This window comes from Vombatus ursinus, unplaced genomic scaffold (genome assembly GCF_900497805.2).
Source record: "Vombatus ursinus unplaced genomic scaffold, bare-nosed wombat genome assembly UNPS02014826.1, whole genome shotgun sequence".
In the NCBI taxonomy this organism is placed as follows: domain Eukaryota; kingdom Metazoa; phylum Chordata; class Mammalia; order Diprotodontia; family Vombatidae; genus Vombatus; species Vombatus ursinus.
The window spans coordinates 10,718,745-10,745,024 of record NW_020954604.1 but is presented as its reverse complement, the minus strand read 5'-3'; the positions used below and the strand labels follow the sequence as shown (position 1 = coordinate 10,745,024).

General features: G+C 44.1%; 3 protein-coding genes across 5 annotated transcripts in view; 1 reads left to right on the top strand and 2 right to left on the bottom strand.

Moving 5' to 3' along the window:
• Positions 1 to 2,564: 2,564 nt before the first annotated feature.
• YIPF3 (Yip1 domain family member 3) lies at positions 2,565 to 8,962 on the bottom strand. Its single transcript, XM_027838468.1, has 9 exons — positions 8,719 to 8,962; positions 6,393 to 6,590; positions 6,052 to 6,158; positions 4,925 to 4,970; positions 4,583 to 4,675; positions 4,216 to 4,347; positions 3,946 to 4,059; positions 3,574 to 3,697; positions 2,565 to 3,052 (listed from the first exon to the last, which is right to left on the bottom strand). The coding sequence occupies exons 1-9, from the start codon at positions 8,797 to 8,799 to the stop codon at positions 2,916 to 2,918; spliced, it is 1,032 nt and encodes a 343-aa protein (XP_027694269.1). The 5' UTR covers positions 8,800 to 8,962; the 3' UTR covers positions 2,565 to 2,915.
• A 100-nt stretch (positions 8,963 to 9,062) lies between these two features.
• On the top strand, positions 9,063 to 12,186 carry POLR1C (RNA polymerase I and III subunit C). Of its 3 annotated transcripts, none has more exons than XM_027838464.1 (9): positions 9,063 to 9,164; positions 9,251 to 9,322; positions 9,537 to 9,644; positions 9,964 to 10,096; positions 10,177 to 10,296; positions 10,574 to 10,726; positions 10,876 to 11,025; positions 11,342 to 11,458; positions 11,676 to 12,186. In XM_027838464.1, the coding sequence occupies exons 1-9, from the start codon at positions 9,096 to 9,098 to the stop codon at positions 11,792 to 11,794; spliced, it is 1,041 nt and encodes a 346-aa protein (XP_027694265.1). In that variant the 5' UTR covers positions 9,063 to 9,095; the 3' UTR covers positions 11,795 to 12,186. The 3 variants fall into 3 exon arrangements, with proteins under 3 accessions (XP_027694265.1, XP_027694263.1, XP_027694264.1); XM_027838462.1 differs by having other exon boundaries at positions 9,079 to 9,164; positions 11,315 to 11,458; XM_027838463.1 differs by lacking the exon at positions 9,537 to 9,644 and having other exon boundaries at positions 9,079 to 9,164; positions 11,315 to 11,458.
• A 181-nt stretch (positions 12,187 to 12,367) lies between these two features.
• Positions 12,368 to 26,280, bottom strand: part of XPO5 (exportin 5) — a 58,984-nt gene continuing 45,071 nt past the window's right edge. The window contains exons 21-32 of the mRNA XM_027838461.1: positions 25,533 to 25,633; positions 20,258 to 20,354; positions 19,561 to 19,697; positions 18,528 to 18,625; positions 16,875 to 16,921; positions 16,408 to 16,505; positions 15,609 to 15,698; positions 15,080 to 15,162; positions 14,799 to 14,906; positions 14,340 to 14,477; positions 14,016 to 14,180; positions 12,368 to 13,774 (exon numbers count right to left, since the gene is read on the bottom strand). Of these exons, the coding sequence (XP_027694262.1) occupies positions 13,637 to 13,774; positions 14,016 to 14,180; positions 14,340 to 14,477; positions 14,799 to 14,906; positions 15,080 to 15,162; positions 15,609 to 15,698; positions 16,408 to 16,505; positions 16,875 to 16,921; positions 18,528 to 18,625; positions 19,561 to 19,697; positions 20,258 to 20,354; positions 25,533 to 25,633 (1,300 nt within the window). The 3' untranslated portion in view covers positions 12,368 to 13,636. The remainder of the gene's footprint in view (positions 13,775 to 14,015; positions 14,181 to 14,339; positions 14,478 to 14,798; positions 14,907 to 15,079; positions 15,163 to 15,608; positions 15,699 to 16,407; positions 16,506 to 16,874; positions 16,922 to 18,527; positions 18,626 to 19,560; positions 19,698 to 20,257; positions 20,355 to 25,532; positions 25,634 to 26,280) is intronic.

Here is a 26,280-nt window from a genome sequence, read left to right as displayed (position 1 = left end):
CCTCCCCTGGGCCGGGCGAGCGCTGGTTACCGCCCCTAGGGCAGCGGCCGCACGGTCCCGCTGCGGATTGCTGCGGCTCGAGCTCCTCCGTCCTGGACCTCCAGCGGCTTTCCCGTGGAGGGCGGCCGGTTTCCACGGCAACGGCCGCGTCACGGCCTCTCGCCCCGCCCTCTCTCAATCCAATCGTAGCTCCTCTGACAGACCACCTGGTTAGCAGGAACCCCGCGGAGGAAGGGGCTCGTGACAGCCCCGCTGTCAGTCCATCCAGGCGACCCGGCCTCAGGAGCGGAGGCAGTGGGCGTGGGCGGGGCGACCTCTCCTCCTCACCTCGAGGGATCGCGGGGTTAAGCTGGGAGAGATTGTTAGCCGAGTCCCCTCCCCTCCGACAGAACTGGGGTCACCGAGGGGCGTTGGCCTGGGTAGGATGGACGCTGACCACGATGGGGGTGAGCCCTGCGTGAAGTGGCGTGTGTGTATGTGTGGAGGGGGCCCAAGGGTCTGCAACACACGCGGCCAGGCCCCGAGCCCGATGCTTCCTCTCCTAGCCGTCTGGGACGTTCTGGTTTCCCGGCCCCAGGCCCTTTAACTAGTCCCCGCCTTCCCTTGACTCCTCCTCTCTTGCTTCGCTTTCCTTTGCCCCGCCTTTGCTCTGTCCCAGCCGCAATGACGTGCAGTGCCTCGTGCGTGGGGATTCCGTGGGCCTCGTCGGATTAGCCAGTGCACCCAGCGCCGGGGTGGAGGGAAGATGCTTTCCTTCCACGGCTTGTCTGGCGTTTGCTACAGAGCACCGCCTTCCTCAAGGGCCTTCTCGGTCTGAGCTTAAGGTGCACACGTGTCACCCTGGTGGTAAGGGAAGTATTAAGGGCAAAGGTGGGAACTAGAGGAACCTGAGGACCCTAATAACCAGGCAGCAGGTGTTGTTCAATCGTGTCCGACTCTTCATGACCCCATTGGGGGTTTTCCTGGCAAAGGTACTGCAGTGGTTTACCATTTCCTTCTCCAGTTCATTTTACTGATAAGGAAACTGAGGCAAACAGGGCTAAGTGACTTGCCCAGGCACACACAGCTTGTAAGTGTCTGAGGCCAGACTTGAACTCAGGAAGGAGCCAGAAAGACTCTGAACTTCCAGGCCCTGAACTCTATTCACTGCAGCAAAAAGTATGGGTGCAGACCCTGGAAGCACTTCCTAGCCCTAGAAGCAGCTAGTGTCACAGGAAGATGGAAAGCTGGGCCTGGAATCATCAAGTTACCAAGTTAAAATTCACCCTCAAGACACTAGCTGTGTTACCCAGGGCAAGTCAGTTAACCTGTTTACCTCGGTTTCCCCAGAGAGGATAAGACGATTAAATGATAATACTTACAAAGTACTTAGCATAGTGCCAGGCACTTAGTATGAATTAAATAAATGCTTATTCCCTTCCTTGTATCCTCAGATATCCTTTCACTGAACCTATTTATTCATTGTAATATAGAGCTTACTATATATCTTCTACTAACTTCAGTCAGGTATTGTGGGGCTCAAATGTGAAGGTGTTTTGTAACTGGAAGCAACATAAGTGTCAACTGTTATTACCATTATTCCCCAGAAAAAAATGCAGAGGTGGGGAAACCCAGAGAGGGAATGCTTTCTGGCTGGCTTCCCTAATAGTAAATGGGAAGCCCAGAGTTAGTATGACATTAATATTTCTGAACATGAGTTAGTATTGAAGACTATAAAGAGGAACTATATGGAAAGACTATAGAGCAGAACATAATAGTTTGCTCACTCAAAATCTCAGCAACATAGAAATCAGTTATCATCTTCTCCACTCAAGGCCACCTTCAAGTTGAGATGTGTTTTGGACACCATCTCTCAAAGGTTTTGGGTTAAAGGATGCAGAAAATGTCTCACCAGCTTATACTCAGGGGAAAACTAAAAATGCGCCACACCTGTACTACACTTTCTCTCCTCTTCAATTCCCATAGTAATTTAAATTGTTTCATTCCTGCATCTAGCACCCACTGCCCCTTAGCCATGTAGAAAATGTCTTTGTGCAGTTTTAAGCTATTAAGGGTAAATGGAAGAGTCCTAGCAAAAATTATCTAGACTGTGCCCAAGTGCAGTAGCCATACAAGAGGCTTTCCAATAATGATGCAGATGTAGATTCTGGGCTAGATGGGGTGGAAAATGAAAGCCTGGTATCTTTGTGTACATGTAGTATGGCATATGCTGGGAAAGGTTAGCTCCAGTTCCATGCTATATGCAAAGGAAACAACTTGTTTTGGAAAATTCTGCCAGTGTCAGATCTGTAAGACATTGCCATCCTACTTTGGGCCTGTCTACTGGTCAACTAGCCTAACCTTGTGTCTCTACCCTGATGTTGCTACTCAGTCTTCTGATCCCAGTGAGTTTACACATTTAGTGGCTGCTCCCTAGGCACTCCACCCCAGCTCCCCCAACCTCCACACCCTCCTCCCCAACACAAAAATTAATATGACTGGCTGAAAAGATGGGGATATTTTATAACCACCACCAGGAGAGGAAGGTGGTGATGGCACGCCAGGCCATTGGAATAGGAGCTCAATTTCCAGATCCCAATTAATCTTTTAATTACCAAGTCTATAATTAGCAAGATGGTACAGAGAGAATGAAAAGGGGGGAAGACAATGAGGGGGACCCAGAGGGCCCAACATACTTTCTGCCCTGGAAGGACAGCCCTGATAGTGGGCAAGGAGGTCCGGGCTACATACTCTTCAGAAGCTGAGAAGAGATGCAGGGATATTTGTGGGGGAACCGATAGCTCCACAGAAGCCCCAGCCCCCATCAAAAAGACACAGGTCACCAACACTGTCCTTTAATCCTCTTCCCCATGATGCTGTGGGGATCAGCAAGCTGAACTCGAGTGGAGGGCACATTCGAGAGGACCGGGATGGGGTCAGTGTGGCTGCAGAGTCAGGGCAACCACCTTGGCTGTGGCATTGAGCACAGCAATAGGAAGCCCAGCAACGGGAATGTCCCGAGGGACTCTCTGGATGGGGGGGATGTTGGGACCCTCGAGGGTGTCCAGGATCCCTGAGAAAAGGAAGAAAGGAGGTGAAGGCTGGGAAGGGACAGGGAACTTTTAACTGGCTTAGACTGGGGACAGATGCACAACCCGCCCTGAACATTCTCCCTGGACCCTGAAGGTCATCCTGAGGCACCTGGAACCCTGGGGGAATCTTTTCTTAAAGTCACAGTGTACTTGAACCCTCTGGGAAGTCTGTTTATGTCACCTGCACCAGGGCAGCACTGCACCCCACCTAACCTAGAGAGATGGTGGTGATCCTCCCTATTAGGGTGGAAGCTCCTTGACCAAAGATCTTGATCTTGCTCTTTTCCTTTGTATCCTCAATGCTCAGAACACAATAAATGCCTATTGATTGTTTCAAGAGTTCTTCAAGAGACAGCCTCAGGAAGTGGAGGAGCATGAGGGGAGGAGATGGGGTTAGAGCAGGGCCCCCCCTTCTCCCTCCTGTTCTGGAGCCAAACTAGAAAAAGGAGCCAATAATCTCAATAACTCTCCCCATCCTATCCCCTCCATGTCCATGACTTACCCTCGACAACTTTGTGGTAGGCAAAGTGCAGGTAGAGTAAGAAGAGCATGTGCAGGGTAGCAAGGGTCCCGCAGAGAAGCAGTCGCTGTGTGGGACCCACTGTCCTTGACACCAGCACCGCCACCTGGGGCCACAAAGGATGTCACAGTTCAAATAAACTCGGCCCATCCTGGGGCAAACCACTGTGGGCAGGAAGGACAGCTGGGGGGCTGGTGGGGAGCTATCTCTACACATACTCATGTCTACAACCTTAGTGGGCTGGGGTGGGGGTGGGGGGAGAATCCACCTACTCATGAGACACACTTCGATTTATGCCCACACTTGGGCTTCCTCTCAAACCCCTCAGCCCCTACAATTCCTCTCCCCACTCACCATGCGCAGGGTGGACAACCCACCCACCAACAGCCAGAAGAGATAGAAGAGGGCATGGAGATGGATATTGTAGGTGACGAAGAGAACAATGCAATGTCCAAAGAGTCCGTAGCCCTGAGGGATGAGGAAAGGAGATGGCATCTGGTGGCAGGCTTGGGGAACCTCCCAACTCCATCTAGAGGACACCTCCCAGTCAGGCCCTGGCCTGCTAAGGGTGAGTGCTAGAGAGGCTGCTCTGTCTGCTGCTAGCCCCCCACCGGGCCCTCTTACCAGCAGTGCCAGCATCTGGAGCATGGTGATCTGTGAATTACACAGGTAAGCCAAGAAGTAAATGAAGGATGAGACTCCCAGCCAGTAGCCAAAGCAGGTGCCAATGGCAGTGCCCATCAGGGTACCTTCCCGCTGGTGTAGGGGAAGAAGAAGGGGAAGACCAATTTAACCATACAAGGCCTCCCCTTCCCACTCTCACCTCCCTCACCGTTTTCCTCAAGAGTCTGAGTCCCATTCATTCACCTCTCCTGAAGCCACCATTTACCCTTTGTCCCAGTGTTTGAACACTTCATCTACAATACCCAAGTATAGGCCCTAGAGCTCAGCAGGACAACCCTGGAGAACTTCTCCATTAGCTTCTGCTTACGATAATGGTATCAGACGTCTTCATCCCATGTAGGAGAATGGCAACCAGGGTGAACACCAGCATAAGAGGCCCATAGAGTTCGCCAGCAATTTTCTGTGAAGACACTAGCTCAGCTTGTGATGTTCAAATGACTGACTGCCTTCCCTCCCAGGCCCCTAACACTTATCTGGGAGCCCTTTGCCCTGAGTCCTGGGCTAGGTTTCCCACCCCACCTTTCAGTGGCTGTGCCCAGGCCTTCCCAGCCTCAGCACATTCAAACCACTGCTCCTTCCTGGGCCATCATTTTCTACTTGGGAACATTTCTGGGGACATCGAGTGACAACAGGGATCATTATCACTTACCTGGGGAAAGTTGACCATCTTGACAGGGATCATGGACTCCAGAAGCCTATAAGATAGGAAGTATAAGAGCAGGGCAGGGTTGGGCAGGGTAACTTTTTCTAGGATGGATCTCTTTCTTCCACTATGAGCTGTCACAAAGAAGGGAAAGTCTTCGTGGATGATTGGGCCAATTGGAAATAAGGAGATCTTGGAGAGGGCTAGCTGGGGGATCGGGAGATTATGGACTTCATGAAAGTATGTTTATGTTACTCGGGGTGAGGGTGGGGTCTAATGTTACTGAGAAATGATTTTCCTGTTTCCCGTTTCCCCTAGACCAGAGGTGGGGAACCTTCAGCCTCGAGGCCATATGTGGCCCTCTAGGGCCACAAAGTTTGGATTCAGTCAAAGGGCTGCACTTGAGGACCTAGAGGGCCACATATGGCCTCAAGGCTGAAGGTTCCCCACCCCTGCTAGGATTACTGAATTTAGAGTTGAAAGGCACAAGGTAGTTCAAAACTTTCATTTTATGGATAAATAAAAAGGCTCGAGAGTCTAAAAGACTGGTTTCAAGATAACAGTCATACCTTTATGTCATGATTACAGTTTATAAAACACAACAGAACAGTCCTATAAATAGGCATGGCAAGTATTATCCCTATTTTGCCAATTAGGAAACTGAGGCTCAGAGAAGTAAAGTGACTTACCCCAAATCTCAGAACTACTCAGTATAAAAGCCTAGATTTGAACCCAGGTGCTCTTTCCACACAGTCTCAACATTCTATGTTATTGAATATTAATTATGTTCAAGTCAATATGTTAAGTATTGGAGAGAGAAAGAGAGGTAAGATACAGGCACTCATCTTAGGGGGCTGAGAGAAAGGCTAAGCACATTAATGACTGTGATAGAAAGGGAAGAAGAGGCAGGAGAGATGAAAACACCCCACCTTTCTCCTCTTAGAACTTGTGTGTTCTTGTGAAGAACTATGTAGAGCATGACCTTCACAGGAGCCTGGCCCGAAGCCTGTAGAATGAAAGACCCTCCCACCCCCAGGGCTTGGCCAAGGAGTCTGTGTTTTGGGGATCAGGGAAGCAGAGAGCATGGCTGCTGTTGTGGGCCTGGCCCAGGTTGGGGAGAAGAAAACTCTTACCGGCTTCGTACTTGGGCAGGTTCCACATCAAAGTAAGGCCTGAGGATGTCGATATTAGCATAGAGGCTGAAGGCCTTGGAGGCCTGTCTCTTCCCTGCCTGCCACATCTGAGAGAAAGAGAAAAAGAAGGTGACCCACTGAGATCCTACTTTGGTTTCTAGAAACTAGCTCTAGGCTCTAGGCCTTTTTCTCCATGGAAAAAGTTGCAGGTATCTTCCAGAACAGGAGATATTCCTGTTTGTCTGGCATGATACATCCCGCTTGAAGATGGGGACACAAATAGAATAGCTTGGACAGAACGTTGCTTCTCCTTAGCCCACTAGAAGCTCAGTACTGCTTACTTGATCAGCCACCTGTCGACTCAGCTGTCCCTTGAAACCTTTCATCCCCAGGAATTCTCCATCCTCCTCCTCAGCAGCAGCTGCATCAGCGTCCACCTCTTCTTCGCGGAGCCGCTGGTGCAGCTCCCCCATATCTTCAAAGCTAGATCCTGATGTGTCATCCATGTTTTCCATGTCAATCACTGCTGAGCCTCCACCCTGTCGGGTCAAAGGAATAGTCTGTATCTGATTCAGACTGCATCTACCTGGTACTCGAATATCATCAGTACTCTCTACCATTCTGATTGGTCCTATGACTGGAAGGCAGGGCCATGGGCTCCAGGGCTCCTATTTAAAGGGGTGAGAGATGTGTTTTTCTCCCTGTTCCCCACCAGCTAACTACTTTGGGACTTCACCTCAGGTATCTCTCTCTGTTGTCAGCTTTTCTGTGTTGCCTTTCTCTATTAGATTATGAGTTCCTTGAGGACAGGAACTGTGTTCATTTTTATCTGTATCCACAGTGCTGTGCTAAGTGCTTAATAAATATTTAATAAAAGGCTGATCTTTCTGATCCATCCATTCAGCTCACTAACACTGTTCCTTTTTCCCTTATCTGAAGATTGGAATTGTAAGTGGAGTGAGGAAGGGGCTTTATCCCTCAGTTGTTAGACTTTGTGGTTTTCCTAAAACGTAGATTTAATTATGACTCTGAGTGTACACATGTATGTATATACGTACACACACACACACACATATACACACAGAGAACTGGCATTTCAATCCCTCCACAATCTGGTTCCACCCTCGTTTCCAGGCTTATTTCATATTATTCCCATTCATATACCCCTTAACAAGCAAACTGTCCTGCTAACTATTTCCACAGCAGTTATCTCTTGCCTTTATAACTTTTGCACAATGTTTCTCACACATGTTTGGTAGTCCTCCTTTACCTTCCGCTTGCTATACCTCCAGTTTCCTTCAAAACTCAAGTGAGGTGCCACTTCCTTGATTCTTTTTTCTACTCCCTTTAATTAAAATTACTTTTTATTTACAAAACCTGTAAATATATTCTTAACCTCCCTCACCCTCCCTCACACCCAGTAGAATGAAATTTTGTGAGGACAGAGACTATCATTTTCTTCTCTGTGTCCCTAATGCCTAGGGCAGTGGCTCGCACTTAAAATAAATATTTTATCCGAAATTAATCTTCCTGTCTCTCAATTCTAGCCGTTTGCTGTAAAATTTTGAGATTTTCAGACTCAGGCTCTACATTCTAGCTAGACAAAACCACTTCTTGTCCTCTACTCCTGTTTCTTTCTCTCCAATGAGGGCAGAGAATGAGTTTCCCTGGAACATCATCTCCCCCAACCTCCCCCCACCCCCATCAACAAATAGAGGCAAAGAGTCTCCCTTATCAGATCAAATGCTCTCCTATTGCCTAAGTTCCAACCAAATTTGGGATTCCAGATACATTCTTTGTATGTTTCCCCGCATGGAGAAGTATTCTCCACATCTGGAATGCTGTCCCTTCCACTTGATTGATATCCTTCAAGGTCCAGCTTAAATGCTGCCTCTTATCAAATGCTTTCTGATCTCCCCCCGCCCCATCTTTATTTCTTCTTGAAATTACTTTATATTTACTTAATTTGTACTGTCCTCTACCCCAAATAAAGCTTTTTCTATATTAGCTATTTCTCTTTCAGCTAGAATCTTTCATGGATCGAATTTTTCCCTCTACCAAGACATTTATCACAGTTCCTTAAGTGCAAATACTGAATTTTGAAGTTCTCTTAATTTCCCCGAGTGTGTAGTAAAGGTTCCATAAAAATTTGTCGAAGGAGTGAATTAATCTTCCTGAGTGGGCCAATCTGAGGCTCTGGAGGCCAACCCACTCCTTCCCCGCTCTCTCAAATACAAGGTACATTCAGTCAATCCTGCTGATTGGCTACTGACTTTCCGGGTGGGTTGTCTCAAGCTCAAAGCCAGATTCTCTTTTTTCTCCAGCTCCACGAGGGCCTGGAGAAAAAAAAAGGGGGTGCTACCTAAGGAGCTGATTCAGGTTAGATGTGGAGATGAATTTTCTCGGCTCTTATTACTTTTATGGCCTTGAGAAAGTCGCTTTCCCTTTCTGGGACTCAGTTTGCTCTTCTGTAAAAACAAGGGCACTGGACTTGATGTGTACGCTCCCAACTCTAATTCCCAGGATCCGGCAGGGGACTGGAATGGGGAGGTCACAAACATGGAGAAAGACCCTGCGTTCTCAGAGGCCATAATGACCTCGCGAGGGATCTGTCGGCCTCCAGGTCGCCCAGTACGGGGAAAGGGGGGGCGGTCCTAGGGACATTACCTGGATATTCTCCTCGAAGCCTCCCCACTCGGGGGAGGCCCCATTCCGGGTACCTCCCGCCGGGGCCACCGGGCTTGCCATGTCCCTCGAAGGTTCCCGTCCCTCGGGCTCGCGCAGCTACTGCGCGAGTAGTGGGGGAGGGCCCAGCCCCCGGGAGTGAAGGTGGGGTGGGGGACACAGGCGTCCCCCCACCGTGGGATGCGGCAAGAGGAAGACGACCGGATGTTTAGGCGACTCCACCCGGAAGCTGTAGACGTGGAAACAAGCAGGTCCATTCTGTCTCGCGAGAGACCTAGGCGCCGCTTGTCGCCACGGCGACGAAGCGAGGAGGCTAGTACGTGTGCGCTGTGGGCGCACAGCAGTCACGTGGTGCTACGATGGCGGCCTCCGGAGCGGTGGAGGAGATGCGGAGCCGCGTGGTACTTGGAGAATTCGGGGTCCGAAACGTAAGGCTCGACTGACGAACAGGGCCGGGATCCGTGCGGAGGGCAGGGTCCCGACCTCTAGCCTCACGTGTACCTCTTTGCTCTAGGTTCATACCACGGACTTCCCGGGAAATTACTGCGGCTACGATGATACATGGGACCAGAGCCGCTTCGAGAAGGTGAGGGGAGGCCCGGTGGTGGTGGGGGAGCTGGTGAAGGTAGCATGGGGCCCAGTGGAGGCCTTCGGAGGGCAGGGGAAGGCGAGCCCGGGAAGGCGAGCCCTGGAAGCCGAAGGACCTGAATCCCCAGCCTGCACCTCAGAAGGGAATGCAGGTTAATCTTAGACCGATTTTACTCACTGAGCCATTGCGCCCCCTCCCCCAATCCTTTAAGGAATTCCGCGTGGATGTGGTGCACATGGATGAAAACTCGTTGGAATTTGATATGGTTGGAATTGATGCTGCTATTGCCAACGCTTTTCGGAGGATCTTACTAGCCGAGGTAGCGACGGTACTTACTCTTGTAATAGCAGGGGTGATAGTGACATTGTATTGTGGAGAGGGGGGGAGGAGGGAGGAGAAACCGAAAGGAAAGGAACCACTGTGTCATATCCACAGTGAACTACTCAGGCTCACTTTTTTGTAGTTTTGTGCATTTCCTCCTACTTGCTTATGCGTCTTTCCTCCCAGTTTTTTGTTTTTTTTTTTTTTGCAAAGTAGTAGTTACTAGAAACATAGGAAATGTTTCTTCCTAGGTGGAGGGGAAAAGAAGATCTATTGTGTTACATGTTTCTAAGGATCAGTATCATTTCCATATCCAGGTTCCAACCATGGCTGTGGAAAAAGTCTTCGTGTACAACAATACGTCTATTGTGCAGGATGAGATACTGGCCCATCGTTTGGGTCTCATTCCTATTCGTGCTGATCCTCGGCTTTTTGAGTACCGAAACCAAGGTAGGAGACTGGAAGTTTGTATAGGGTAGAGAGGGAGAGGTGAGTCCTATTAAATAACTGTTGCTCTATTTCACATGCAGGTGACGAAGTGGGTACTGAGATAGACACATTGCAGTTTCAGCTAAAGGTCAAGTGTACCCGTAATCCTCAAGCTGCCAAAGACTCCTCTGATCCCAACGAACTTTATCTCAATCACAAGGGTGAGTGGTGACAGGGTCAGGAAACAAAGGTACAAATCCAGCTCCCTTACTTCTATGATCTTAGGTAAAAATTCAGTTGAACTGTATTGTCCTTTACAGGTGTAAATCTGGTGATGCTTTTGGGGAAACCAGAGGAGCATCTGCCACTATTACTAGATCACAAATTAAGAGCTAGAAATGACCATAGAGGCCATGTAGGACCTCAGTAACACTTCCTTCCAAATTTTGCCCCAATTCTTTCCCAGGAATTGACATGTGTTTTTGTCATTTCCTGTAGTATACACAAAACACATGACATGGATACCCCTGGGAAACCAAGCAGATGTTTTCCCAGAAGGCACCATTCGTCCTGTGCATGATGACATCCTTATTGCTCAGCTACGTCCTGGCCAAGAGCTTGACCTACTCATGCATTGCGTCAAAGGCATTGGTAAGGATTGTTGGGTGCTAGTCTAGCTATATTAGGTTTGGGGGGGTGGTCCAAAAATTTTTGAATTGGAAATGCTAACTTATCAAGGTGTAGCTTAAAGTATGGAAGATAAGGGGGTTGATAACTGTGTCTTTGCTTTTCCTCTCCAGGCAAAGACCATGCAAAATTTTCTCCTGTAGCCACTGCCAGTTATAGACTGTTGCCAGATATCACTCTACTCCAGCCAGTAGAGGGGGAAGCAGCTGAGGAGCTGAGTCGATGCTTTTCACCTGGTGTCATTCAGGTGCAAGACGTCAAAGGTATCTGTAGAAAGGGATGTTCACATCCTCATGTCTTAGAAACCTTGAAGATACTTCTCAGTTGCCACATATTCTTAACTGTTCTTTATCAGAATTCTTAAATTTATAGCATCTTACTCAGCAGGTACCTGATGATTGTTGTATTGTTCCCTTCTAACCATAACATCCTGCTTTGGAACATTTATGAAGCCTGCTTACAAGCTGTTGATCACAGATAATTCAGTTGAAGTCCTTAGAAATCTGATTATACTCATGTGTTTCATTAAACCAATTTTGCCTCTTCTGACAGAACCAGTAATCTGGTTTATTTCATCAGGGAAAAAAGTAGCCACAGTTGCCAATCCCCGTCTGGATACCTTCAGCCGAGAGATCTTTCGGCATGAAAACCTTAAGAAGTTGGTGCGGCTGGCCCGAGTACGGGATCACTACATATGTGAGTATTAGGGGGAGGGGAAGTATAAGTGGTATGGGAATAGACTGAAAACCCACACTCCTATCCCACACCCTAGTAAAAAGACTTCCTTTTCTCAGCCCTGTAGCTGAATGCTGTGTATTGTCTCCTGTAATTGAGCTTTTTACATGTAGGCTGTCTCTTTATTATTTGTATTCCTAGCTTGCATAGTAAGTTCTTAAATGTTTTTACATTACAGTCTCAGTGGAATCGACAGGTGTCTTGCCCCCTGAGGTCCTAGTGGGTGAAGCCATCAAAGTTCTAATGGGAAAATGTCGGCGCTTCGTGGATGAATTGGATTCAGTTCAGATGGACTGAATTATCTTATAACAACTTAGTGGGGACAACACCTGGCTGGCAAGATGGCTCACTTTGTGGGGATACCCCACTCTATCCACAAACTCTGGGAATTGTCCCATGATTCCTGAATAGGCTGGCTCCCTAAAAGAACATCAGTGGGCATGGGGTTGGAGTCTTATAACACAGCCCGTCCTGATTGCTCTTTTGAAGTGTCAGCTGTACAATGAAAAGATTGGGTAAGCCAGTTACAACAGTATCTGGCTTTTACAGTGCATTCCCCAAGGCAGTGGGTAAAGCAGAGGAAGGACAACAACATAAAGAACAGCCTTGAAGTGCCATATGTAGTAGTAGTAATAGTATATGCTATGAGAAAGGCAGCTTGTATATTAAATTTGTGTATCAAACTCAGATTTTTTTACTCACATGCAGAAATGTGCCTCAGAGTTAATGTTTCTACAAAAAGGCTCTAAAAACAATTAAAAAAACTAGCATGAAATCACAAGATGTTAAAAAATATCACCACACAATAAATACAACTGTTCCCTTCATGGCCCCAACCACACACAAGTAAAGAGTTCCACTGAGGCAGTATTCAAAGCTAGAAGAAGGCATGTTTCAAAACTGGCTTTGTGGTCAACAGAAAAACCTAAAAATACAACAGAACGCTCGAGCGTGTGTGGAGGACAGCAAGTCTGTGCAGTACAGATAGATATTCTGGATTTGTAACCCCTTCTCCCAGCTTTCCCTTGTTCTTATCTAACCTATGGGTCCATGAACTATAGAATCCTCTTGCCAAAAACACTTCCAGCTCATTTTTGTCATAACCCTACAATGGGATTTTCAAAACTGGGTAGTTCTCATGATCCCTGACTGAATGGTGGTATTTATAAGGAAAAAGTCCTGTAGGCAGTTGGAACTTCAGAAGCCATGAACTTATTTAAAGGCACCTGAACTAGGTTACATGGGAACCAAGCCACAAGGGCCAAGTCATGGGAGAAAAAGCCAATGGGCTTAGCTCTTAGGAATAGATGTTGCCTAATTCTGTCAATAACCTTGGATGCCCATAAAGCACCTGAGCATCAAGTGAACAAGTTAGGGATTGTGGCTTTTGCTCCTGAGGAACCCTTGCTAATGAGGGAATGAAGTTTACTAGTCATTAATGATGACTAGTAGATGTCATCTCATTAGTAACGAGGAGGTTTTCCTCAGCATAGAAAAGGCAAGGGCCCTGAGGTGAGGACCCAGGTTTGGCGAAGTCTCTGAAGGGATCTTGTTCTTGGTCTCAGTCACTTGTAGACAGTCCATGCACTTCACTTGCTATCCTCCCAACCCAGCAACAAAACAGGTCTGCCTCCCATCCCCCCTTCCCTCAGCACGTGGGTTGAAGTTGCCAAGAAAAGGTGTATGTACCAGTCTCTGTGCCTGTAGTGCAGCCACAAACCAGTGGCAGTACTAGGACTTGCTGAGTTTAGATGAAACACACACCCCAACCCCATATTCTACATATGGTGCAAAGAAGGTACTTGGAAAGGGAAAAGGGAAAAATGACAACAAGGAACTACAGTTCTGCTCATGGCTTCTCTTGAAAATGCTCAGATATGGAGCTCTGAGTGGGTTAGGAAACATCTTGGGAGAACTAGACAGAATAACATAAGTCCTAACTCCCTTGAAAATGACACCAATGTAATTGCTTCTGGCTTCTTCTTGGAGCCAGTTATTGGCTCTCCATCCCCAAGCCTGGTTCTTTCTCCAGGTCAGCACTGGAAGAGGAGGCAGTGGAGACAGAGCTACAGGTTAGCTATGAAGGGGAAGGAGAAGAGATGACAAAGAAGGCCTGGGAAAATTGTTCAGATGGCCACATCAGGGTTCAAAGATGGTGCTCAAGCATCCATCCTCATTTTCCAGCACATCACATTCCAGCAACGGCTTTGGTTTTTTGAAGAGCGATGGGAGATTCTTAATGTGAACCTCCTTACGGAACTGTTCTCCTAGAGGTTTCTGTAAGAAACAAGCAAGACTATTATGAAAACCTGAACAGTGAGGCCTCCCTTCTCTGCAAATGGAAAGCTCCATCCATTCTTTTATATTTAGTGACAGACAATTCCTCTATATCTTGGTAAGGCTAGTTGGAAGCTGCCCTTTTATATTTGTATTTTAATACCTAATGGTTTCAAGAAAAGGGAACAGATTCTGTGTTATTCATAGGGTAATAATAAGCTGGTTCCAAGTTGAGGCTTACCCCAATACAACCAGCAATGAGGCGTTTGAAGTGATCCTTTCTGCGCTTGTCAGTAATTTTCTGCAGTGTTGGGTTCAGTAGCTTGCAGTCAAACTGGTCCAGAGATTCCTTCTGTATTTCTGGGATCTGTTCCATAACAGCTCTCACTTCCAGGTATCTGGGGCGCTAAAAGAGGGTCAGATCTACTGAGAAGGATAGGTTTAGGCATCCCTGGGCTTCTAAGTATTAGATGAGAATAACTTTGGCCACATGCCAAGAGTCTCAAGAATGACAACTCGAAAGGCACCAGGAGCAAACTGGCAGATTCTATTCTAGTGTACCTACCAATGCCTCATATATCTGGAAGGCCAAGTGGACAAGTGCAGCCATACAGCCATCATGTTGCCCATGCATCTGCAAACCCTTTAACACACTGGTGAAAAACCATGTTACTGCATCAGACAGGAGTGTTCCTGAGAGTACCTGAGGGAACAAACTGTGTCAGTACCAAATTTTTCCCCTCAAGCTTCCCATGTATGCTAAGAAAATTGCTTAGAAATGACCAACCTGTCCAATGTCCTCATCTGACAAACAAGAAAATAGGCCCAGAGAGACTGACTTCTTCCAACAGGTAGAAAATGGCTATCAAATGACCTTGAATCTAGGACTCTAGGTCCTGAATCATAAACTCAGTCCTCTTTCCACTAAACTTTGCTAAGTCTCCACCCTCCTTTTAACCAACAATCCTTCGGTGATTCTGTTCCTAAAGAATCTGGGTGAAAAGAACTGGGAGAGGAACTCTACTTGTTTAAGCAGAGGCCAGCAGAGCTGGGTGGTGGTCCTCTGGCAAGACAAGGTGTCCTTCCAGGCTAGGGAAGTGAAGGCTGTGATGAGCAGTGCCGTGCACACGTCCTAAAGAAGGGAAGAAGAGTGAATGAGCTTTACTGAGGATTCTGTTTCTTTTCCTGTTCTATTAGGATTTGAAATCTTTGACAGAAGGGACTGAATGTGTGAGGCAATCTCATGAATGATTTCATTTTGTAAAGAGACAGAGCGCACTACCACCACTTCTGTCATTCACTTACCTCATGCTTCATCAGGCATTTGCCCAGGTCTGTGAGCTCAGCCATAGCTGAGGGGGCCACCTCTGTGCAAACCATCTCTTCATCTATGAACAAAAGACAAAGCAGTTAGTAGTCCACCATTCACAGAAGACTCCTCACATCTTGTTCTAAAGCAGTAGGTGAAAGCATGTCTAGAAAATTAGAGACCCCAATCTAAAGGATGATTAGAACCTCCTCCACTGATCTGACTCAGGTACAGCACCCCCTTTCCCTAGGAGACGAGTGCTAACTGCTGTCCTAGAGACACACTCTATTTGGAGTCAGAAGAAAGCTTGAAGGAAGTTCTCTGGATAGATGTCAGTTTGTTCTCTAGTGGGAGAGAATTGTATTGAACAGTAAGCTTCAAATGTTGGTGAAGCTTTATGTGTGGCCAGATCTATGACATAAGATCCTACATTAAGCTGCTAGAAAGACATTACAAATCTTATAAGCTATGCTACTGCATACAAGTCAAAGAGAAAGAAAGCTAAGAAATAAATTCCTCACTCACCCTCTCCATCAGCTGCGGTGTTGGTATTGGTGGTGGTGGTATTGGTAGCAGTATTGTGTTCAGCACTTTTCTTTGAAACACAGCAAACAGCTGTAAAGAATAGCCAAGTTATTACAGGGAAAAGAATTTGTACCGTAAAGGCACAGCTCCTCTGGGAGACAAAAACTCCTGTTCTAAAGCTGCTCATGGCCTATGGGATAGGGCAAGAGGGGGCATGTAGTATATTGCCTAAATATAAAAACAATTTTCTGGCCTAAGAAATTTAAGGCTGTGTTATAATATCTCTTCCCAAATTTAAGGCTTTGGAGGAAAACTCAGTCTTCTGAAAATCAATGCCTACAGAGCTCATTGTTTTCCTTGCCTTTAGGTGGGAATTCACTCAAAAATTTTCCAGAGAGATTATACAGTTTTCCTTGCTCATATCCTTGAGGTTTTCCTCCTGACAAATCCCTCTCTATTGTCTAACACAAACTCTTTCAGCTCTAATTTCTTCTCTTATGCTGTCCTTAGTGTGATAAAAGTAGTTTATCATGTTACAGATCTGATGTTCATTAACTACCCCACTTTAATCTTTTAATTTTAAATCAACCAGCATTTCCTGAGTATGTGCTCAGGACTGACTTTACCTAGTAGGACTGGCTGGGTCAAGAGGTCCTGAGATAATGGGTGAGATAATTTATATCTGAAATAATGGAAAAGTATTCCATGGAAAATCTGTACTTTGAAATGCTAACACTTAATCATAAGAATTTGGTCTTCCCTAAAATTTTCTTCTTACTTTGTTCTTTCTGTTACTTACTAATCAGGTCCATGACTTCACGAGTAAGCAGCCTCACTAGTTGTTCTTCCAACATCTCTTGAGACTCTGGATTTTCATCTGCAGTCTCTTCTTCACCGCTGGAGAAAGCCAAAAGTTAGATAACACTGGAGGAGTTGTTAGGGTAAAGGGGGAAAGGTTTGGGAATCAGGTGGAAAAGCTAGCTATGGCTCCAAATGATCTAGTACAACACATGCTACTCTGAAAGTCAAAGTGGGAGGAATGATGCATCTGAAAGTCATCCAAGGCATCAAAATCCCATTCACTTATGAGGGTTTAATCAGAATGTCAGCCTACTGATCTTTCCCTTCCCACCTGGGACATCTGAGCAAACACTGCATTATTCCCCAAGAATGGTCCCAACTCCAGCTTTAGCTGATGTACTGGCTATCCCAGCTAGGGCAGCAGGGCTTCTTGTCTACTGAACTCTGTGCAGAAAGGTTTCTTACCATAGTAAACTCCTCTGGTTGATGACTTGCCATTTCTGGGAAAGCCTCTGGAAAACAGTGAGGGGATAAAAAGAAACAGCTGGATATAATCTCCCACTTAAAAAAGGGTTAGGTGAGGTGGAAAGACTAGATACAGCACCACCATTCTATGGGTGGGGATGGTATGGAAGAAAGTCACTTAAGCTCCCTAGAAATCTGGTAGTTTGAAATAGTCTCCCTTCTCAAGCTGTTGACCAGGAAAAAACAAAAACAAAACTATCTGTAACAAATGAATGATATGGGTCTGATGTCTGAGATACAAAGAGAACAAATGCAATATGTAAGACCAATAGCCATTCTCCGAAGGATAAATTTGGTCAAATAATATGAATAAACAGTACTCAAAAGAAAGGCAAATTACTAACCATCGTGAAATTCTGCTCCAAATTACTAATAAGAGAAATGCAAATCAAAACCAATTCTAAGGTTGTTTGTTCCAGAAAATTGGCAAAAGTGACAAGAGATGAGAACTGTCAATGTTGGAAGGGCTGTAAAAAGGATGGGCACCTTATAAGGAGGAGCTGTGAACTGTTCATTCTGGGAAGTAATTTACAATTATGTAAGGAAGTGCATAAAATATCCATACCCTTTGGCCCTGAGATCCCATTGCTAGGCTTATATTCCAAAAAGATCAAATGCTTCAAAGTATTTACAGCAGCATTTTTTTGTGGGAGCAGAAAACAACAAACTAGAAACAAAGCAGATGCCTATCAATTGGGGAATGGGTAAACAAATTGTGAAAAATGAATGTAGTATTGTTTTATCATAAAAAACTATAAATATGAAGACTACAGAGAAGCATGGGAAGGATGTATATGAGCTGATGCAAGTGAAGTAAGCAGAACGAGAAAAACAACCCAATTACAAATAGAAAGAAAAATGAAATAAAAAGTAAATGAAAGAAAGTGAATTTTGTTTTCCCCTTTTAAAAATTCTTTGCACAAGGGATGGCTCTCTACAAGGGAGAGGCATATCTGAAAATGACTGTGTAAAAATAGAAGATTTTAAACAGATGTAATTCCCACACTTCTATTTCCATCAAACCCAGATAGCCATAACTGAGGCTTCTAAGACTGAATAGTGATGACAGGATATAGCTTGGAAAACCACTGCTCAATAATCAGCAGTTCATATGATCACTTTAATGGGAAGGGAACTTTAATTCTAAAGCCTTTAGACTACCAAGTACATTAATATTATACTCTTTGACAACAGCCTTGAGAAGGATAGCTGGATTTAAGATTCTACAAAGTCTAGCACAATATAGACTTTTAGGGTTCCTGGACTATCTTACTGTCATACTCCACAGCATCCCCTGCCTCCACATCAACCCAATTATCAGGAGAAACCTAAGACACAGGAAAAGGTAGCTAACTGCACAGGATTCACATAATCAACAGCAAAACTAAATTTGCATTCTAGGCTTTTTCACAGCATCCTGAACTAGACTTTATTACAGGGCTACTGTTTAATACAGCGAAAAGAAAAGACATTATGAGAAACTTTTGTCATAAATTCAAGGTCTAGAAGAACTTGAGGCTTTAAGGAATTCTTAACCTGAATGGTTTAGAGCAAGGATTTTCAATTTCCTTTTGATAATGCCCCCTCCCTTACCATATGCAGATAGGTGAACAGGGGTCCAAGGATGGGAGATACAAGGGCTTCATAATGCTCTGGAGGGCAAAACAGCACCAGAGGTTTCACAAAAACCCGTTAAGAAGGTAGGTTAAGGAGACTATAATATTCAAGGCACAGGTACACCCCTTAATACAGATACATACCTTTCCCAGATAATCTGAGACAGCCAGATGGCAGATCATAAAGATGTTCAGAAAGTCTGCCAATGGTTTTAAAGATGCCAAGGCCACTGTTTGGTGTTAGTTTTGTAAAACCTGTGGACTTGTCTCTTTCCCTAGCATGCTAACCTTTATGGCTGGCTGCTTAATCCTATTAGATTTCCAGATTGTATTATCTTCCAGAATGCTCACATTTCCAAGAGCTAAATTTCATACACTGTGAGAAAAAGGAGAAAGCATTTTTCCAATCAAGTTTTGCTTCCTATTTCCATTGGATCACAGTCCAGTATTAAAAACAGGATGAGAAAGTATCTGGATTGCAGGACAACTCAGATGGAAAGGATCCTGGAGGTCATTTAATCTAACCTCTCCTTTTACAGATGAGGAAACCATGCAGGTCAAATGTCCTGCTCAAAGAGAGTTATTAACAGAGAAGGGACTTGTACCCTGGTCTTAATTCCCAAATCCAGAGTTCTTTCCACCATATCATTCTGCCTGTCAATGAAGGGTAACTATGCCAGTATGAAATTGCTTTTCCACAGAAGCAGCACATGGGTAACTATAGAGCAATTAGGTAATCTAAGCCTGAGTCAAACCAATAAATCTGAGGGAAAAGGCCTAATCCTGAGAGACTGAACAAGATCTTTTAAGACTTGCCAGTCAGGTTCCAATTATACAAGAAACAGCTTTCAAGAATTCCCACGTCTCTTTTGTGATTTTCTTCTTTTGCTTTTGGGTTTCAATTAACTGTTCTCTTAGTGAAATTTTCACAAACCCAGATTATTACATCCCTCAGTCTATGCGGATTATTTCTTATTTTCCAACTCTTTTGGCAGATTCCAAAAGGATATGAAGCATGGGTCGGAGTCGGTAGTCAGGAATGCTATTCAAGTTGACAAAGGCAGAATTAAGAAGCTGGGTGGCAAGGTCTTCAACAGTGTAGAAGTCTTGCTGCATAGAAGAACCTGCTTTCCCTAGGATATGGAAACTACAAAAGAAAATCACCAGCAAATTCAGTACCCACCAATGCCAGTTCTTAATGCCCAAGAAATGTAAAAAATGTTATTTGCTCCTGCTTGCTTGAGACAAGGGTTGACTGCCTTCCAATTCCCCATTAATTAAAATGCAATGACTCTATAATGAAAATTGTCTCTGGAGAGTTGGTTATAGCATGTTGCAATTCAGGCTAAGGTTGTAGGGCAAATTTGCCACCTGGGCCAGTTAGCTGTTTGTTCCATAGCTAGAGAACCCTTGAATTCTAGCCAGCTTATATCCAGGTATGTCACTTGTCCTGAGAGGAAATACAGGAGAATGTGGATGATTCAGAGCAAATATGCCCCCCATATTAGAGAAGGAATAAGCATGAGATTCATAAGGAAATCATAAAACCAGAACCAGAAGTTCAACCTGTTGATGATGCTGCCTCATCTCCCTGGTACCCAAATGAACACAGATTAAATAACAACCCCCAGGCATTCTAAAACTAATGTGCCCATGAAAGGGAACAGTGAGAAACAGAATAGAGAGAGGTTAACATCAGTCTCTTACCAGTTCTCATAAAGAGTGCAAAAGAAACCCTGCATTCGTTCCAAGACTGTTTTGTAGACAGGAGAGTCATAGAGTTCTAGGAGAGGCTGAGGAAGTCCTGGAGGGGAAAGATGATTTTGTTTTAGTTTTGGGTTTGTTTTTTTTTTTGTTTTAAATCAGACAAGATGTACCCTCACCCTTCTACCCTCAAGGGAGAACATGGAAAACAAAAATTACAATCATGTAATCAATCAAAACAAATTTCCACACTGGCCCTGTCCTAAAAAGCACTTGTCTCCTTCTGTTTTCTGAGTCCTTCAATCTTCTCTATTAGAAAGTAGGTAGCATGTTTCCTCATCAGTTCTCCAGAATCATCGTTGGTCTGGTTATGCTGAAAGGAGTTCAGCACAATACCATTCCATTCCATTTATACACTATAACCTGTTCATCTACCCCACAATTTATGGTTACTTTCTTGGAATTTCATTCTTTGCCACCTCAAGAAGCTATACATATTTTTGTACATCCTCAGAGTTTGTTTCGCTAACCCTCAATCTACTCTTCCCCTAATTCCCCCTTCTCACTTCTCCCCTTTCCCTCTGACCAGTTAAGATGAGGATGAGATTCAAATGTCAACTGCTCCCTCCCACCCTCCTTCCTTCTTGTTTTATAGATGTCTACTTGTACATCTTGATTACATAAGATAATTTTCCTAACTGTCCTTTTCTTTCCCTCTACCTCAATATATTCCTTGTTGTCTCTCTTCTTACTCTTTTCTTAAGATCATCAAGACGTAACAGAACCACTCCTGGGCCTTGTCTAACTGGACCCTCTCTATAAACCCTGTTAATGACAGGGTTCAGACACATGCATCATCTCCCCATATCTGAATGTAAGCAGTTTATTCTTGTTTAATCCCTTATCATTGGTCATTCACGATTACTTTTTAAGGTTTCTCTGCACTCTTGTGCTTAGATTGCAAAGTTTCTATGCAGCATCATTCTCATCAGAAATATTTGGGAGTTCTCTATTTCATTAAAGGTTAATATCCCCCCTGAAGCATCATACTCAGTTTGGGGTAAGTTATTCTTGGCTGTGAGCCCATGTTATCCTTCACCTTCTGAAACCTTATATTCCACCTTCTCCACTGCTTCACAATGGTGGCTAATCCTGATTGTGGCTTCTTAGTACTTGAATTCTATCTTTCTGGATGGTTCTGATATTTTTTCTTTGTCCCGGAAATTCTGGTCTAAAATGTTCCTGGGAATTTTTTGGTCATGGTGTTCAACTGCTCCAATGATTTATTTTTTCTCCTTGATCTGTTTTCTAGGTCGGTTATTTCTCCTATGAAATATTTATATTTTCTTCTATTTTTTTCAACCTTTTGACTTTTAATATTTTAAATATTTCTCCTTGCCTCAGGACATCACTAGTTTCTATTTAGTCTGTTCAAATTTTCAAGAAGTTTGTTTCTTGGGCAAGGTTTTGCACCTCTTGTGCCAAGCTATTCTTAGTCTTTTCCAATTGTTTCTTCCATAGTTCTCATTTCTTATTCAATATTTTCCTCAAAGACTTGCATTCTATTTATTAAAAATATTTTTAACTCCTTTTTCTAAACTCTTGCTTCATTTTTTTCAGAAATTAATTTAGTTTATACCCAAACTGTTTTACTCTAAGGCGTTGCTTATAGATGTTTTGGAGTCATTCTCTTCTTCTGAGCATCCCTGCCACCATAATAGCTCCCTATGTGGTTTTTTTCTTCCCATTCTTCCAGACTACTTCCTTATTTTGGACTTGATATCAGGGGTGGGCTCTGCAGAACTTCTGGAAGGAAGAATAGGGTCTAGGCTGGCCCTGTTACTACTTTCTTGGGATTTTGAGTGTTGTATTATTTCAGGATCTCAGGGCCAGGTTGGAGATCTTGAAGCTTTCAGTGATTTGACATAGGGCAAACTCTGATTTGCTGCCTCCCTGGTTTGAACTCTGCAAGGTCTTGACATGGGTTTAGATCTGAACAAAAGCAGATGCTGCTGAACTCAGCCCATCAGCTGGTTGGAAAGCTCTGCTGCCTCAGTGTGACAGAATCATAGGTTCCTCCTTGGTTTGGGATTTCTGCCCTAGCTATTGCTCTGCAGGCTGAGGTAGAAAATGCTCCTGGGGTCTAAGTCACACTGCTGCTGCTAACTTCTGAAGTTTCTCCTTTCTTTGTATAACAACCAGGGCTTCCTCTATGCTCTTTGTAGGTCTCCTTCTCATTCTACCCTGGACCTGTGACCCAGAACTGTTAAATGAGTGACAAAACTTCCAGTTAACACTTGTCCCGGTTGGGGTCTGGGGGTCCCCAAATATCCACGTGAGACCTCTTTTTGGGCTGGTATGCAGCCTTTCCCGGGATGCTGGAGTGCTCTGCTGTTGGGACTTCTGTCCCAAACCTGTTCCCAGTGTCTGCAGACCTCTCTGTCTTCCTATATTGACTTGGGTCAGAAAAAGGACTCACTGTGACTTTTTCTGTCTTTCTCCATCAGGATTAAGTCTGGTACGTTTTATAGATGTTTGGCGTTGTTGATGGGAGCTTAGCTGCATTGCTTCCTTCTACTTTGTCATCTTGACTTTCCCCAGAAGACTGTTGAGGTACACATTGTTCTACCACTAACCAATGAAAATCATAGTGCACAATATGGGAATGAAGTGGTCTGCACTGAGGGTTTAGATTGTCATGTGGCTGGCCAAGACTTTAAACTGCTTTGAAACTTAAGTAGTTTCTCTTGAAGACTTGAGAGAGATGTGAAGAAATATACCAGCCACTTACATTGGTTAGTAATATACTTCTTCTACAGCACTCAGGACCACCAAAACCATAGTTGTTTGGTGCTCTATTTTACTTGGAATAAAATGTCTCCAAATTCACATTTTATTCCTGACCTAATGGAGCTTTTACTGAAATGGAGAACAGCAAATTGCTCATCATGCAGGGATATTTAAACATATCAAAGCCTTTTAAAAACACTTTTGTGTTTATTGATAAAGGGTATGGTTCCTTTAAAAGTGCCAGTTTGCATTAGAAGGCTACTAGTAGAAAGAAGTGACTATATTCTTATTACCAGTAACTCCTCGGGAAAACTAAAAAGATCAAGCAAAATGGAAATATACTTCCATTTCAGTGGATAAAGAAAAGGTTTTTACTGATATATTCTGATATATAGCTCTCTCTTCAGGGTTCTTCATGCTGGGCAAAATTAAAGGATAAAGGTATTGAAATGGCAGTTCTGGCTAATGGATAACACTGGACAGGCAAAACTAACACTTTTCCCCTTGAATTGCTTGACTAGTTTAGCCTTACCCACTGTTTTTTCCAACATATCTTATGTTGCCTGGTAGAGCTGAGCATGTCTTCTAATCAAGCTTGGGAAAGGTTTTGGGTATACTAAGATTCTGTATTATTAAAAAAAAAAATAAAATCAAGTCCAGGATTAGTGAGAAAGGTACACTTGAATTTCTTTAAATTAAAAAAAAAAAAGCTGCTCTAGACGCCTGTATTTCAATCCACTTGAGAACCAAGCAAAGAAAAATTTTTGCCTGAAAGAGTATATAGCAATTACCAAAAAGGCACTGATACTTAGTTTCACTAGCTTAACTCATAAACTGAGAGGCTATTATAGGACCTTGGCCTGAGAAATTAATACAACTTGTAACTCAATCACGTGCTGTTCAGCTTAGGTAGTCCATTTGGTCTAAGTGACTGCTCAGACTTTGTATGTCTTGCATTTCCTAGTGTCCCTTGAACATCCAGGTTACTAGTGAAAATTATCAGCAGCCAGACACCAAAGTAAGTGCCTGTGGGTATCTTTTTTTTTTTAGAGACAATCGGGGTTAAGGGTGAGGGGGGTCACATAGCTATTAAGTGTCAGGTGTCCGAGGCTGGATTTGAATTCAACTCCTCCTGACTCCAAGGCCGGAGCTCTATCCACTGTGCCACCTAGCTGCCCCCGCCTGTGGGTATCTTAAAGAAAAAGCTGCTATAAAAGTATTAAGTGTACCACTGGTCAAATAAATTCAAATACTGAAAAGAGAGAGAGCTTTGTATTTTACATAAATACTTCATGTTTATAAACTTTTATTAATAGATTATATCATTTCATCTTCTATTTATACAAAAGCAAACTAATTTTTTAGTTTAAACAGTCTAGAGATTAAACACCCTTACTTATTTTATGTGGCATACTCTTGTTAACTGGTGGTAGAATACCAAAATCACAGAGGTAGCAAGGGGAAAACTGGATCTTCTTAAGGTTGAATTTGTAATACATAAGTGATGAAGTGACAGTATGTATCACTTGATCAATCCACTACCCAGAAAGCGTGTGCTACATATGGGGTGACAGCTACTACAGGAATAACAAATTCTTACAATCATGCTGTATTTAGTATAATCCTCATTTTACAGATGAGAAAACTGACTGTCAGGTTAAATAGTAACAGCATCAACAACAGATTTTACCCTCATAATAACCTTGCAAGACGGGCACTGCAGGTATTATCATCTCCATTTTAAAAATAAGTAAACTGAGGAACATTTTCTACCAGCTTTTGGATTTCTCTGGACCTCTTCATCCTGCTTTCCTTCCCCAGGAAACTTATCACTAGGAAATCTCATTATGTTGCCAGATTGAATCTCCCTGGTACTCCACCTCATTGTTAAATATTTCTGCCTCTGACCTTATGACTGGAGGGCAGGACCATGGCTCCAGAGCCTCTATTTAAGGAGGGGGTTCAGGACAATCTTCTCCTCATTTACCATCAGTTATTTTGCTTTTGAATTTCGCCAGAACTCTCCATCATGTCCCTGTACAGGTACCTTAACCTCCCTTGCCACCCACTTCTCACCTTCCTTTTGTGCATCATCTTCCTTTATTAGACTCTTAGCTCCTTGAAAGGAGAGACTGTCTTTGTTTTTATTTGTTTTTGTATCCTCAGTGCACAGCATACTGCTTGGCACATAGGTGCTTAATTATTGTTTATTGAATACTGACCAGGAACAGAGATATTAAGTAACCTGTCAGGGTCATAGAACTAATAATATCCAGCCTAGGTCTTTGTGGCTCCAAGTCTGATTCTCTTTTTTACTACAATATACCATGTGGGTATAACAAGAGCATAGTAGGATGTTAGTGTTGCAGGAACCAGACACATCAAGCTGGTCAAACTGCTTTAGATGCACACTCCTAGAAATTCTTAAGAGTAGGGGAGAAGAGACTGGGAAAATTGAACTTCCTGTAGGAAATGAAAAGTTTCTTACCCAAGATAGCATTCTTTTCTACTTCGAGCATATCCAAAGCCTTTGAGAAATTATCTCCCAGTTTAGCCAGTACCTCTGGTGTATACAAAGTATTGTGGGTTCTGAAAGAGAGAAGCTGCTTTATATATATATCTATATATCTATATATGTGTGTGTTTCCCCCAATCTGACATGGAAGAGGGAAGATAACAGAGTTATCTTTGTGCTGTGCCATCAGCCTCCTTTTCCCAAACTGGTATGCAGGTGGAGATGTTCTTAAGACTTCTCTTAACAGGGGACAGGAAAGAAAGCACAAAGTAACCTGAGTTGTTCTTCAGAAAAAGAGTTCAGAATGGAAGCCTGGAACTCTGCCACAGAGTAAAAGCATATGAAATGTGGAACCAAGGAAAAGGAAGGTAGCCGTTAATCTAAAGAACACTCCTGCAGGGCAACCTCTGCACCAGAGCTGGGAGATGATTTTTTTCCCCCCTCTTTTTTAGGCAACTGTGCTTAAGTGACTTGCCCAGGGTCACACAGCTAGCAAGTGTCTGAGGTCCTCCTGACTCCAGGGCTGGTGCTCTATCCACTGTACCACCTATCTTCCCTGAGATGACGTTTTCTTGAACCTAGAACAGACCTATTCCTGCTACTCCTAGAGATCTGAGTAGCCTAATAAACATCCCAGAACGAGGAAAGGAAGTAAAAAAGAATTGTCCAACTTTTTTACATCTTACACCTTCACTCCAACAAGTGGAGGTTGTCCTAACAT

Coding starts and splice junctions, on each gene's coding strand:
- YIPF3 (XM_027838468.1), bottom strand. CDS start 8,799: ATGGCAAGCCCGGTGGCCCCGGCGGGAGGTACCCGGAATGGGGCCTCC. Junction 4,348..4,582: donor AGACGTCTGATACCATTATC/GTAAGCAGAAGC, acceptor CCCCTACACCAG/CGGGAAGGTACCCTGATGGG. Junction 4,060..4,215: donor TCCAGATGCTGGCACTGCTG/GTAAGAGGGCCC, acceptor CTCATCCCTCAG/GGCTACGGACTCTTTGGACA.
- POLR1C (XM_027838462.1), top strand. CDS start 9,096: ATGGCGGCCTCCGGAGCGGTGGAGGAGATGCGGAGCCGCGTGGTACTT. Junction 10,097..10,176: donor TTTTGAGTACCGAAACCAAG/GTAGGAGACTGG, acceptor TTTCACATGCAG/GTGACGAAGTGGGTACTGAG. Junction 11,459..11,675: donor AGTACGGGATCACTACATAT/GTGAGTATTAGG, acceptor TTTACATTACAG/TCTCAGTGGAATCGACAGGT.